Source organism: Squalius cephalus (assembly GCF_949319135.1).
Source record: "Squalius cephalus genome assembly, chromosome: 6".
Lineage (NCBI taxonomy): Eukaryota > Metazoa > Chordata > Actinopteri > Cypriniformes > Leuciscidae > Squalius > Squalius cephalus.
This window is the reverse complement of record NC_137127.1, coordinates 46,411,692-46,425,612: the sequence shown is the minus strand read 5'-3', so window position 1 is coordinate 46,425,612 and position 13,921 is coordinate 46,411,692. Positions and strand designations below refer to the sequence as shown.

At 44.2% G+C, this 13,921-nt stretch overlaps 1 protein-coding gene across 4 annotated transcripts in view; it reads left to right on the top strand.

The window, feature by feature from the left end:
- The window catches only part of LOC307159775 (uncharacterized protein), a 62,903-nt gene extending 57,732 nt beyond the window's left edge, over positions 1-5,171 (top strand). For 2 of the 4 annotated variants that reach the window (XM_079873374.1, XM_079873375.1), the window contains one exon: positions 2,741-5,171. In XM_079873374.1, the coding sequence (XP_079729500.1) occupies positions 2,798-4,321 (1,524 nt within the window). In that variant the 5' untranslated portion in view covers positions 2,741-2,797 and the 3' untranslated portion in view covers positions 4,322-5,171. The remainder of the gene's footprint in view (positions 1-2,740) is intronic. The other 2 variants (XM_079873373.1, XM_079873372.1) reach the window with 1 other exon arrangement.
- The last annotated feature ends 8,750 nt before the right edge of the window (positions 5,172-13,921 follow it).

Here is a 13,921-nt window from a genome sequence, read left to right as displayed (position 1 = left end):
TCCTGACAATTATGCCACGTTTTCATCAACATCGCATTGAATGTTTTCCCTTGCATTGCACCAATGGACATACCTCCATTCTGTATTGTCTCACTTTACAGAGGTTGAATCTGGCTTCATCCACTTAAATGAATCTGTGATGTGCCCCTTCAGCCTCAAACCATATCAACAATGGCAGACTCCTGTTCAACACTAAAGATCTTTCCTCTGCCACCAGTGTGTGGTAGTGTGTGAATTCTATAAAGTAAAAGCAAAAAGCATTTCAAAATAGACATTATGACAGTCACATAAATGGGTTTGATGAAACGTCTGCATTACTGTAGACAGTTTGTTCTGCTAAAAGGGCAACAGTAAAGCTGAAATACACAGTGGTATACAGTAACATTGTGACTTACCTGTTCTCATTCCAAAAAAAGCCTTTCAATGGATGCCACAGTGCTCCGACTCAGAATGGGCTGGAACCTTTGTTCAGCCTCTCTAAAGGACAAGCCATGACTGATAACATGGTCAATAATTGTTGCTCAAATTGAATTTGAAACTTGAGCTCTAGTTTGTCCTCTTGCTGCGGCTCCTTCACCACGCATGCAAACTCCTCTTCCTCGGACTCCTCTTCTTCGGACTCCTCTTCCTCGGACTCATCTTCCTATGACTCATCGTCCTCGGGCTCATCTTCATATGACTCATCTTCCTCAAACTCATCTTCCTCGGACTTCTCTTCCTCGTACTCATCTTCCTCTGACTCATCTTCCTCTGACTCCTCTTCCTCGGACTCCTCTTCCTCGGACTCATCTTCCTCGGATTCATCTTCCTCAGACTTATTTCCCTCGGACTTCTCTTCCTTGGACTTCTCTTCCTCGGACTCCTCTTCCTCGGACTCCTCTTCCTCGGACTCATCTTCCTCAGACTCCTCTTCCTCTGACTCCTCTTCCTCGGACTCATCTCCCTCGGACTTCTCTTTCTCGGACTTCTCTTTCTCGGACTCATCTCCCTCGGACTTCTCTTCCTTGGACTTCTCTTCCTCGGACTCCTCTTCCTCGGACTCATCTCCCTCAGACTCATCTTCCTCGGACTTATCTCCCTCGGACTTCTCTTCCTCTGACTTCTCTTCCTTGGACTTCTCTTCCTCGGATTCATCTCCCTCGGACTTCTCTTCCTTGGACTTCTCTTCCTCGGACTCATCTCCCTCAGACTTCTCTTCCTCGGACTCCTCTTCCTCTGACTCATCTCCCTCAGACTTCTCTTCCTCGGACTCATCTTCCTCAGACTTCTCTTCCTTGGACTTCTCTTCCTCTGACTCCTCTTCCTCGGACTCATCTTCCTCGGACTCATTCATCTTCCTCGGACTCATCTCCCTCGGACTTCTCTTCCTCGGACTTCTCTTCCTTGGACTTCTCTTCCTCGGACTCATCTCCCTCGGACTTCTCTTCCTTGGACTTCTCTTCCTCGGACTCATCTTCCTCGGACTCATCTCCCTCAGACTCCTCTTCCTCTGACTCATCTCCCTCAGACTTCTTTTCCTCTGACTCATCTTCCTCAGACTTCTCTTCCTCGGACTCCTCTCCCTCTGACTTCCCTTCCTTGGACTCCTCTTCCTTGGACTCATCTCCCTCGGACTTCTCTTCCTCGGACTCATCTTCCTTGTTCTCATCTCCCTCAGACTTCTCTTCCTTGGACTTCTCTTCCACGGACTCCTCTTCCTCGGACTCCTCTTCCTCAGACTTATCTCCCTCGGACTCCTCTTCCTCGGACTCCTCTTCCTCGGGCCCCTCTGCCATGGCTCCTTGCTCTCCTTCCATGCCTTTGGTCTCTTTGATCCTTGCTTGCAAATATTATTCTCAGATAACAACTGGCTGGATGTACATTATCCCTTATGTATAAAGGATAATGTACATCCAGCTGGTTGTTATCTCAGAATATATACACAATATATATATATACATATGAAACAATCTATATTGTATATATATTGTATTGTATGTATATATATATATATATATATATATATATATATATATATGCATACAAGCTACAATATAGATAGTTTTGCAGCAGATTCACAATAGTAACAAATTCAAATTCTGCTATAAAGCAGCTCCAACAAGACAAAAGTGTAATTATTCAGCTTGTCACTTTAGTGTTGATTCAGATCAGTTCAATAACTGTAAAATTCATCAATTGTGCATACATACTCTATATACAGTGTATGTGTGCATATACGTGTGACAAACTCCTGTACGCTCCACTGCACACTGAACAAGCAAAAGCCACAATATAGTAGTGTTTTACATGTTCACATCTGTGTGCAGTTTGGCGTGTATGTGGCTAATCATTTGATAACATAAAAATAATCAATAAATAATCCCACAACCTAACCACAAACACTCAAAAACGCTTAAATATAACCCAGTTTCAACACTTACCCTCCTAGTTCAATCCTATGCAAAGCATGCAAATGCACTGCTGAGTGTTAGTTCATGTTTCATAAGTCCCAACACTTATGGAAGTGTACTGAACTCATTAAATGAAATTAAATTGTGACAAAATATTCAATAACTGTGTTGCTTCAGCTCATTTTAAAACAGTAAAACAACTAAAAAATGTGTGTCTTTGAGTCTGACTTCTTGTGTTGTGGTTATTATGTGCAAGAGTTCACATCCCAGCCACAAGTGCATTTGTCCATTATAGCCAAAAGCTTTATTAGAGACAACCATAAAATGTGTGTTTTCTTTCTTTTCCCTAGGGAAACGTGATGGAATATGACTAACTGAAGAGTGAATCAGAAGCAATCGCTTTTAAAATGAGGATTATACTGGTGATCTTTTTTTTGGTCATTTTGTTTTTCATGCTTTTACAGTTACCATTCCTCCAAAAACGCAAATACACCATTCCGGCTCCGAAAGCATTTGGCGTTCAAGTGAAGGATGGTCCTGAAGCATTTGACGTTCAAGTGAAGAACGGTCCTGAAACATTTGGCGTTCAAGTGAAGGACGGTCCTGAAGCATTTGGCGTTCAAGTGAAGGACGGTCCTGAAGCATTTGGCGTTCAAGTGAAGGACGGTCCTGAAGCATTTGACGTTCAAGTGAAGGACGGTCCTGAAGCATTTGACGTTCAAGTGAAGGACAGTCCTGAAACATTTGGCGTTCAAGTGAAGGATGGTCCTGAAGCATGTGGCGTTCAAGTGAAGGATGGTCCTGGGATTAAAGTCGGGAACCTTCACACATATGTGACCGGCTCTTATATGGATCATCGTTTCAGAGATAAAGAGATAAAGATGATTGCCATCGTTCTCCGTGATGAGAAGGTGACGTACAGGTGTGTGATGTGCTGTGAAGGGAGGAACGTGACTTCACCTGCCAAATACACAATTCACTCTGACCACTTTACTTTTGAGTATGGCACTGCTACTATCACATGCCAAATCGATAGCTCGTGTTCGACACCGACGCATGTTGCGCTAACAGCCAGTGAGATCTCGAACAGCATAACATCCTTCCAAACCATTAGAAACAGAGACGTTCCAGCAGTCTTCCCGTATTCATTTACAGTCTGCATCTCTGTCATGTATGACTACAAGAATGTGCTGGGTTTAGTCCAGGCGATGGAGATGTTCAGACTGCTTGGTGCTCAAAGGGTGGTGATATATAAAACCAACTGTGATTCAGACACACAGAAGGTTCTGGACTACTATGTGAAAAGCGGTTTTTTGGAGATCATCCCATGGACGATTAAAAAGCACATCAATGTGTCTAGTGGCTGGAAGAAGGATTTATCACCCGGTCAGCTGCATTACTACGGGCAAATTCCTGCACTTAATGACTGTGTTTATCGTTACATGTACCAAAGTCGCTATGTGGCTCTACATGACATGGATGAGTTCATTCTGCCTCTCAAGGTGAAGAAATGGACGGATCTGTTGCCTGAGCTTGAGAAAACGTACGGCACTAATGTGGGCTTTGAGTTTGATAATAATATATTCCCTTGCACCGCAAAAGCTGATTATGAACAAAACAAATGGGAAAATGTACGGGGAACGAATATTTTAAATTGTATAGAGCGAATTCCTAATAGTTACGACAATTACAAGATTATAGTGAGTCCTCGGCTAGTTCTGCAGGCTACTGTACATGGCCTGCTGGAAACTGTGAAACTTCGACCCTACACAGTAAGAGTGAAGAACTCCATCGCTCACATGTACCACATGAAATTTTCATACCCAACAAACACAGACCTTGTAAGAGATGATCGTCTAAATGACTATGCCAAAGATCTAATACCTGCTGTTTCTAAAGTTCTGCAGGACTGTGGATTCATTAAGGACTAAATTATTGTTGTGAAGAACTTTCACTGGTTTCATGTCAGTAAAAAAAAAAAAAAGATTAATAAAGTATTTTAAAACAAAACAAAACAAATGAACAGATGCCGTCTGGAGAAACCTGAGTGGACACTCTGCATGAGGTAAATTTTGTTTGCGAACTAATAGACCGTTCTTTTCAAGGTCCACTGGATAATGCGCACGTGCCAAACGCGATCGAAACTAAATTGGGCTTTACACATTCCTACACATTCCTACAAGTTACACGCTACTATGATACGGAATTCGAAAGCGGGATAAATGGCTATTTCTCTCAGACAAACAATTCCCTTTTTTAAAATAGCCAATAGCCACATTTGACAGCTTATGACAGCCACAGTCTAATAGATTCCCCTTTTAGATTTAATATGAAACTGTAACTAAAGCAAAGTAGCGAACATAATTATATGCATAGGATGTGTATTATGAAAAGTTTGTACTTTATGTTGGTACATGACACCAGTGTTACCTTGTCCACTCGTCAGTGCTGTTTCTAATGCCGAGTCTCTCTAACCATTTCTCCACCTAATCTCCTCCATATCGCTTTATATTACAGCATTCTGTGCAGAATCCAAAGGATCCGATACGTTTTCTGGTCTGTGCCGACTCGGTCATGTTTTTTACAAGGGATGTTTCTCACAGTTGCTGCTTTATTTTTCATAATTACAACTTTATTTCTCACAATGAGAATTTAATGAAACTTTATTTTACAGTTACCTTTTTATATTTTACTCTGGCAGAAACAGATGGTTAATGTGCATCAAGTTGGTAAACTGACAAAAAATAAAAAATGCTGAAATTAAAGATTTCCTGCTCTTTTATGAAATGCTGCAAATTTAACCCTCTGATGGTCTTTTTTTATGTCTACACTCGAGTTCTTTGGGGTCTCTAGAGACCCCAGACAATAACATTTAATTTTGTAACAAGATAATAGTTTTTTTTTTTACAAATGTAATTTTATTCTGTTTGTTAATGTTTTTACTCAACATTTGTGCAGTTTTTGGAGAATTTATGATATTTTTTAAATTTCTATAAATAAATTAATAAATAAATATTTAAATAGCCTTTTTACAAAAAAACAGCATTTGATGTAAAATTCACTTTATAAAAGACCCAGATTTCTAACTTTCATTCATGGGGATAACATGGATGATTTTAAATGGTTTAATGTAACATTTATGCCCATTTTTTGGAAAATGCAGTTTTAAAATAAAAAATAATAATTTTAACCACTAGATGGCTATAGAGCTCCAGTATATGCTATTTGCTATTAGACTACCTGAAAGATATCTTTTCACAAGTTGGATTCAGTTGGATTCATATCTAAATATTATAAAATCACAATTATAACAAAAATAAAATATTTTTGTCAAAGTTTAGCATTTTTTGTACCAAAAAAACCCCCAGTTTTCCAATAATGTTACATTATGATTAGAATCAAACCTGAACAAAATGTTACAAAGAGAAATGTTGGAGTCTTAAGATTTTATCATTTATTTCAATCATTTATTTTTAATCTAATTCTAGATTCTAGACACACTCAATTGTGTGTGTGTGTGTGTGTGTGTGTGTGTGTGTGTGTGTGTGTGTGTGTGTCTGAGAGATAAAGAGAGAGAGAGTGTGTGAGTACACATTGTCGATGTGCCAGTGTCACCACACCACTTTATATTTGTAGTGTATAAAAGAGGTGTCAGGGAGGAGACCCAAACTTGTGACCTCTGAGAAGGACTGTACTTAGGGTTGATACAAAATCTTCAATCTCCCCAGGTTGTCCGGTCAGAACAATAATGAGGACGAATTTTACACTCTCATGCCACTCTTTAATGAAACAGTTTGACATAGACGATGTGAGTTTTGTTCATGGTTTTGTTCATGGTTTCTAAAATAAAACAGAAAATAAAAGTGGACTCATGAATAATAAGTATTCATCACCATTGTAACATTAAATGCAATTGAGGTATGAAAAGAAGATTTCTAAATCGCTACAATGGATAGAATATAACAATAAACAAATCTCAAAAGTGCCAAACATTATACAACTAGTACATATACAAATGGCACATACAATACTATCTTGAATTGCACAGACATAAATGATTAAACTGCCTGGTTGGCTGGAAACCACCAAAACTCAGCGCTATAACATTTAGCTAAGAAGGGGTTAAATCGCGCCACATCCGAAAACATGCAGAGAGCGCATGCTGGTGTCATGTGATCAGAGTTAAAGCTTACGATGCGCACAGCCAAAAACACGGTGAAATCGCTCTAAACATTATCAAAGAAATGGGAAAGTGTGAAACTATAATGTAGCCTAAATTTGGTTTGGTTATTTAGCTCCAGGAAAACACACATCGATAGGCAATGTAAAGTGTACGGAATCGTACACATACACCATTAATCTAAGCAAGGAAAAGATAACAATATTTACATAGACTCACATTCTCATGGACGCATGAAGCAGAACTGAAGAATAAAGATATTTTCTCTAGATATATCGGATCAGGAATGGAGCGAGTGTCTCCGATGAAATTTACATGCATACTGACAACAGTTCGGAGTTGCGCTAGTAGAGACTGTCTGATTGGTGGAGAAAAATAAGGGGGATTGCTGATTGGCCTAACTGTTGCTGGGCACGTGGAAAGTGGAAAGTGAAACTACAGTAAACTAGATAATAACTATAATAACACAAACATAAGATAAAGTCAGAGCCTTATTAACAGCCGCCCCCAACTTTGGGCAGCAAAGTTGAACACGAGTCAGTCAGGAATGTCTCGAGGAAGTGCAGGCAGCTTGATGAGCTTGGCGACAGGTCTGGTGTAGGATTTGTCTTTGATCTGAATCTGAGCAATACGAATCCTGCCATCAGCTCCAGGGAAAACTTCTGTGACTTTGCCAACAAGCCACAAGGCACGCGGAAGCTGCTGGTCAACAACAAGAACAATGTCATCAATACGGATGTCTTCTTGGTCTTGTTGCCATTTGGAGCGGCTCTGGAGAGATGGTAAGTAGTTCCTGATAAAATGGATCCAAAAATGATCCGCTAAGACCTGGCAGTGTCGCCATCTGCGTCGACTGAGGAGCTCTGTACCTGAGTAAACAACCTGCGGAGTAGATGGGTCCAGCCGCCCCATCAGCAGCACATTTGGAGTGATTGGATCTGGGTCTGCCACATCAGAAGAGGTGTAACCAAGCGGTTTGGAGTTGATAATGCTCTCAACTTCAGTAAGGATGGTTCTGAGGACCTCTTCGGTGACCGTTTGTGATCCCAGTATGGCATGCAGCGCTGACTTGATGGTGCGGATTTCTCGCTCCCAGGAACCCCCAAAATGAGGGGCACTAGGTGGGTTGAAGCGGAAATGGATTTGCTGGCTAGCGAGTTGTGACTGCAGAGCGGGGGCAAGTGAGTTGAAGGCCTCTTGAAGTTCTGAGCTGCCACCTTTAAAGTTTGTACCTTGATCGGACAGCAATTCATGAGGCTTTCCCCGTCTAGAGATGAAACGGCGTAGACTCATGAGGAACGAGTCAGTGTCCATGCTGGCCAGCAGATCTAGGTACACTGCATGTGTGGTGAGGCATTTGAATATTATGCCCCATCGCTTCTCATTGCGCCTCCCTATTTTAATGAGGAAAGGACCAAAACAGTCCATGCCAGTTGAGTAGAAAGCTGGATGGTGTAACCTTAGACTGGAAGGCGGGAGGTCGGCCATTTTGGGAATAATGGGTTGGCTACGCCACTTGCGGCACTCTGGACAGTGGTGTTGCTGCTTGCGGACAGCCTCTCTGCCTCGCAAGATCCAGAACCTTCTGCGTAGCTCAGCGAAGACTCTTTCAGGGCCTGGATGTGCAAGCTTGCTGTCGTAATCAGCAATGATCAACTTTGTGATGGAATGATGAGGGTCTAAGACAAAGGGATGCAAAGTGCCTGAGCTGAGGGATTCACAGTGTCTTAGTCGGCCCCCGACACGGATTAACTGAGTCTCTGGGTCGTATTCTGGGGCCAAAGTGATAAGCCTACTGCTGGATGGAATGGGCTTTTGGGAGGAGATGAGAGCAAACTCCTCTGGAAAACAGTCACTTTGCACTTGTCTGAAGAGAGAGAGTTCAGCTTGTCTGAAAGACTCAGCTGTGGGTTTAGAGTCGGTGGCCGCCCCGTGACATGCTCGAACTGTGGCTTCCAGCAGCTCTTGGAAGCTACTAAACTGGCTAGTGTCGGGTAAAGGTGGATGAGGGGAAGTAGAGATGACACCACAAAACTTGGCTTTGCGCAGCTCTGCTGAATCATCAAGGCATGTAATGTCTGGACAGGAAGACCAGCTTGACTCACTTTCATGAAGGAAGGCAGGTCCAGATCTCCAGCGGCTGTGACTCTGGATCTGTGAGAGGGTCAGTCCGCGAGTTATATCGTCAGCGGGATTCTCACTGGAGTGGACATAGCGCCATGAGCTGCTCTCAGTTAATTCCTGGATATCCGCAACTCTGGCACCGACGAACACCTTGTAGCGGCAGGAAGGAGACAGCAACCAAGCCAACACGGTGGTGGAGTCGGTCCAGTAGGTGACGGAGGAGATGGAGACTGTGAGCTCTCGTTTCAGGACTGCACCAAGCTGGGCCCCGAGGTGGGCAGCGCAGAGTTCCAGCCTGGGGATGGACTGCTGGCGGACTGGAGCAACACGGGAACGGGCCGCTAGGAACGCTACCTGGACATCATCAGCGGCGCTGACAGTACGCAGGTAGGCGACCGATCCATAGGCCCTCTCTGATGCATCTGAGAAAATGTGGATGCTCTGGGAGGCCGCTGGGAGGTCGGTATCTGAGTGGACATAACAACGATTAACAGTAACGTTAGGAAGTAATGGAAGTTCACTCACCCACGCCTGCCACAGCTGGAGCAGATCCTCGGGAAGATGAGGATCGTCCCAGTCCCGTTTCTTTCCCCAGAGGCTCTGCACCAGGATTTTGGCCCGAGTGGTGTAGGGAATGAGCAGTCCTAGAGGGTCATATTGTTGAGCTAGGACTCGGTAAATGTTGCGCATTGTGGGCTCAGATTGCTTTGTGTGGCGAAGGCGATAGGTGAGAGTATCTGTTTTGCAGTGCCAGTGCAGCCCTAGGGTCCGTTCTGGGGGATCTGCACCCTCCATTGATAGCCACAGATCTCTGCTCTCGGATTTGAGTTCAGGTGGCAGATGACTGATGATGTCTGGAACGTTGGTGGCCCATTGACGCAGCTCAAAACCACCTGATTGGAGCAGAGTCTGAAGTTTGTGAATGAGCTGCTTTGCTTCTGAGATGGTTGGGAAGCTTTGAAGAAGATTGTCTACATAAAAACAGTTCTCCACTGAAAACCGAGTATCTTCATCAAGGCTGCTGTGGTCAATGACGTGCTTTTGGAGGGCAAAGGTCGCGCAGCAGGGACTGCAGGTGGTGCCGAAAGGGAGCACCTGCCACTGGTAGATGTCAGGCTTGTTGCTGCGGTTCATGTCCCTCCAAAGGAAGCGGAGGAAGGGCTGATCATCAGACAGGAGGCGGACCTGATGAAACATGCCCTTAATGTCGCTGCTCACCGCAGTGGGATATTGCCTGAAACGGAGCAGGACACCAAGAATACTGGAACCTAGGGTTGGCCCTGGAAGTAGATGTTCATTCAGGCTGGTGTTTTGGAAGGTGAATGAGCAGTTGAAGACAATGCGGTCTTTGCCATTGTGATGGACCATGTGATGGGGGATATACCACGATTGCCTGCTCTGGTCTTCAGGTGATGTGAGCCTCTTGATGTAACACGAATCCACCAGTTTCTTGATTTCTTGGCTGTATGATGCAGCCTTGACTGGGTCTTTGGCGAGACGACTCTCTGTGCCTCGTAGTTGACTCAGGACAGCTTCCTTTGGGGCACTGAGAGGAGGAAGACCTTCCTTCCAGAGCAGTGGGGTGGCATATCTCTGCACGTTGTCAATGTTAACTCTGACTGTCTTCTCCTCCAACAGTTTGATGGCCGCCTTATCCTGTTTTGACCTGGTGATGAGCTTTTCGCTACGATAGGGAAGAATGTCCATCTCCCATAATCTGGACACGTGATTGAGAAGGTCATTAGAGGAAGTGGGAGTGTTAATAAGGAGACACTGGGGGGTGGACGTCTGGTGCAGCAGGACTTTGGCAGGACCTTGCAGAGTCCAGCCGAGACGAGTTTTCAATGCTGCGGGGCCCCCTGGTGGGCCTAGGTGCACAGGCTCAACTGGAGAGAGAAGATGGGGGTAGTCTGAACCAATGAGGAGAAGTGGCTGCCCTTGGCTGATTGAATGTAGCGGGAGGCCTCTGAGATGACGATACGTTTTCCGTAGGGCCTCAACAGGATGAGAATGCTTGGAAAGGCCAAGCTCTACCGCAGTGAAGGCTTTGTGGATGCGAAATTGTTTCTGAGGATGGGCAGATGAGGATATGGAAAATGACACTGACTTTCCTGAAACAGTCTTCACATCTTGACGGATAGTTCTGAGCGCTAAGTCCTCACTCTGTCCCTTGAGATGTAGCTCTTGAGCGGCACTGTGAAGCAAGATGGTGCGTTCAGAGCCATCATCGAGGATGGCATAAGTCTCTAGTCTGTGTTTGCCATTGTGGAGAAGAACTTTGACCATCTTCAGCAATACACAGCTACTCCTGAGGTCTGGATCGAGGTAGTAGGTAGCTGGTTGTCCAGTCGCTGCGGTTGGATGGGCTGATTTGGTTGCGGGAGTGTTGACCTCATGCAGTATATCAAGATGTGTCTGATTACACTGCTGACACTTAGCCTTGAGATAGCATTGAGAAGCAAGGTGACTTCTGCCACATCTCCAGCAGCGCTTGCCAGTTTTGATCCATGACGCTCTCTGATCAGTGGAAAACTTCTTAAACTCTGGACACTGATTGAAGTAATGTTGAATGTCGTCACAAAAGGGGCAATACTTCTTAGGTTTCTCAAGTTTAGTGCTGACGTGAGGTCGAACTTGTGACAAAGACTCAGGTGAATTAGGAGAAGGATCAGAGCCAAGCAAAACTGTGGTAGGGCGTGCACTGGACTTCTGCAACTTGGGCTTGAAGCCCTTCTGATGTTCGTCTCGTGGAGACCGTGAATGGTAAGGTTGATAGTCCTCATCCTGAACACGGACCTCGTATTCAAGCCAATTAGAGAAGTGCACCAAGGTAGGTATCGGAGTGCGGATGGGGTCTATGTAACGCTTGAATTGTGCTCTGAGTTCATGCGGCAACTTGGACAGAAGTCGTGAGGTGTGTGACCCGCAATCCAGCTCAGTCTTGCCCTCCTTGCCCAGTTGATCTAACATACCGACCAGAGCTCTGACTTTGAGGCCGAAGAGGCGAAAACTTCGACTATCCCCACTTCTGATTGGAGGCTCGGCCAGGACTTCATTGATGCGCTGCAGGGCTAGTTTGTGAGGTTGCCCATACATTTCAGTCAGTGAGGCCATTGTCTTCGAGTAGGGAGTTGGACTATTACAGTAGGAGTCTGCAATGAGGAGCGCATCTTCGAACTTGAGGTGATCAACTAGTATTTGGTATTTGAACCGCTCAGTTGCATCTCTAGGCAAGAGGTTGTCAAGCGCTATCTTGAGGCGGGCAAATTGTCGTGGATCATCATGTGTGAAACATGGAATGTCCGGCTTTGGACCTCTGTATGTCGCCTCCACAGAGTATGTATTGTGAGGGAGAGTATACGGCTCTACATACGCTGGAGTGGAGTGAATCCCTCCCTCATATGAAGGTAAATATGACATCGGAGGCGGCGGAGGAGGTAGCGGCACGTCAGCTGGAGGTGGAGGAGGTAGAGGCTCGATCCAGGGAGGAATTGGTACAGCGTCAGGCCAGGGCGGAAGATCATCCACTACTGCTTGAAGATTGCGATTAGGAGTGGATGTTCTCTCAGGAAGATGATAAGGCATATATGTGGTGGCGCTATCCCCAAACTGAGCAGAATGCCCTGGATCGAGGTGTTGAGGCTGAGGCGCTGATCTCAGGGAGAGAGAATTGAAGAGGATTTGCATATCTCGCCTGAGCTGGTTGTTCTCCTCTTTCATCTCCTGCAAAGCTGACATGACTGCTTCAGAGCTGAGGTTCTGAGGTGCAGGTCCAACTGGATCTGGAGTGATGACTGGAGCATGAGGTTGAAAAGCTGCTCCCTCGTTGGAGTGGCCATGGAGTGTGAGAGAAGAAGGATGACGTGGCGGGATATTCACCAGAAAGTCATCGAGGTAGCGAGGCCGACGGATATCACGGCGCGGACGAGTGTGATCCATTGTAGAGCTGAGGAAACTGAAGATCCGGCTCGAAGGACCATATAAAAGAGGTGTCAGGGAGGAGACCCAAACTTGTGACCTCTGAGAAGGACTGTACTTAGGGTTGATACAAAATCTTCAATCTCCCCAGGTTGTCCGGTCAGAACAATAATGAGGACGAATTTTACACTCTCATGCCACTCTTTAATGAAACAGTTTGACATAGACGATGTGAGTTTTGTTCATGGTTTTGTTCATGGTTTCTAAAATAAAACAGAAAATAAAAGTGGACTCATGAATAATAAGTATTCATCACCATTGTAACATTAAATGCAATTGAGGTATGAAAAGAAGATTTCTAAATCGCTACAATGGATAGAATATAACAATAAACAAATCTCAAAAGTGCCAAACATTATACAACTAGTACATATACAAATGGCACATACAATACTATCTTGAATTGCACAGACATAAATGATTAAACTGCCTGGTTGGCTGGAAACCACCAAAACTCAGCGCTATAACATTTAGCTAAGAAGGGGTTAAATCGCGCCACATCCGAAAACATGCAGAGAGCGCATGCTGGTGTCATGTGATCAGAGTTAAAGCTTACGATGCGCACAGCCAAAAACACGGTGAAATCGCTCTAAACATTATCAAAGAAATGGGAAAGTGTGAAACTATAATGTAGCCTAAATTTGGTTTGGTTATTTAGCTCCAGGAAAACACACATCGATAGGCAATGTAAAGTGTACGGAATCGTACACATACACCATTAATCTAAGCAAGGAAAAGATAACAATATTTACATAGACTCACATTCTCATGGACGCATGAAGCAGAACTGAAGAATAAAGATATTTTCTCTAGATATATCGGATCAGGAATGGAGCGAGTGTCTCCGATGAAATTTACATGCATACTGACAACAGTTCGGAGTTGCGCTAGTAGAGACTGTCTGATTGGTGGAGAAAAATAAGGGGGATTGCTGATTGGCCTAACTGTTGCTGGGCACGTGGAAAGTGGAAAGTGAAACTACAGTAAACTAGATAATAACTATAATAACACAAACATAAGATAAAGTCAGAGCCTTATTAACATAGTGGTTCCGCATTTTGGATGATTTTATTTGACACATTATAGCCTTACAAATGTTCCTGTGTGTGTGTGTGTGTGTGTGTGTGTGTGTGTGTGTGTGTGTGTGTGTGTGTGTGTATACATTTTCAATGTGTCAGTATCACCAATTTATTTTTGTGGTGGTACTGCATTTTGGATGATTTTATTTGACAAATTATAGCCTTACAAA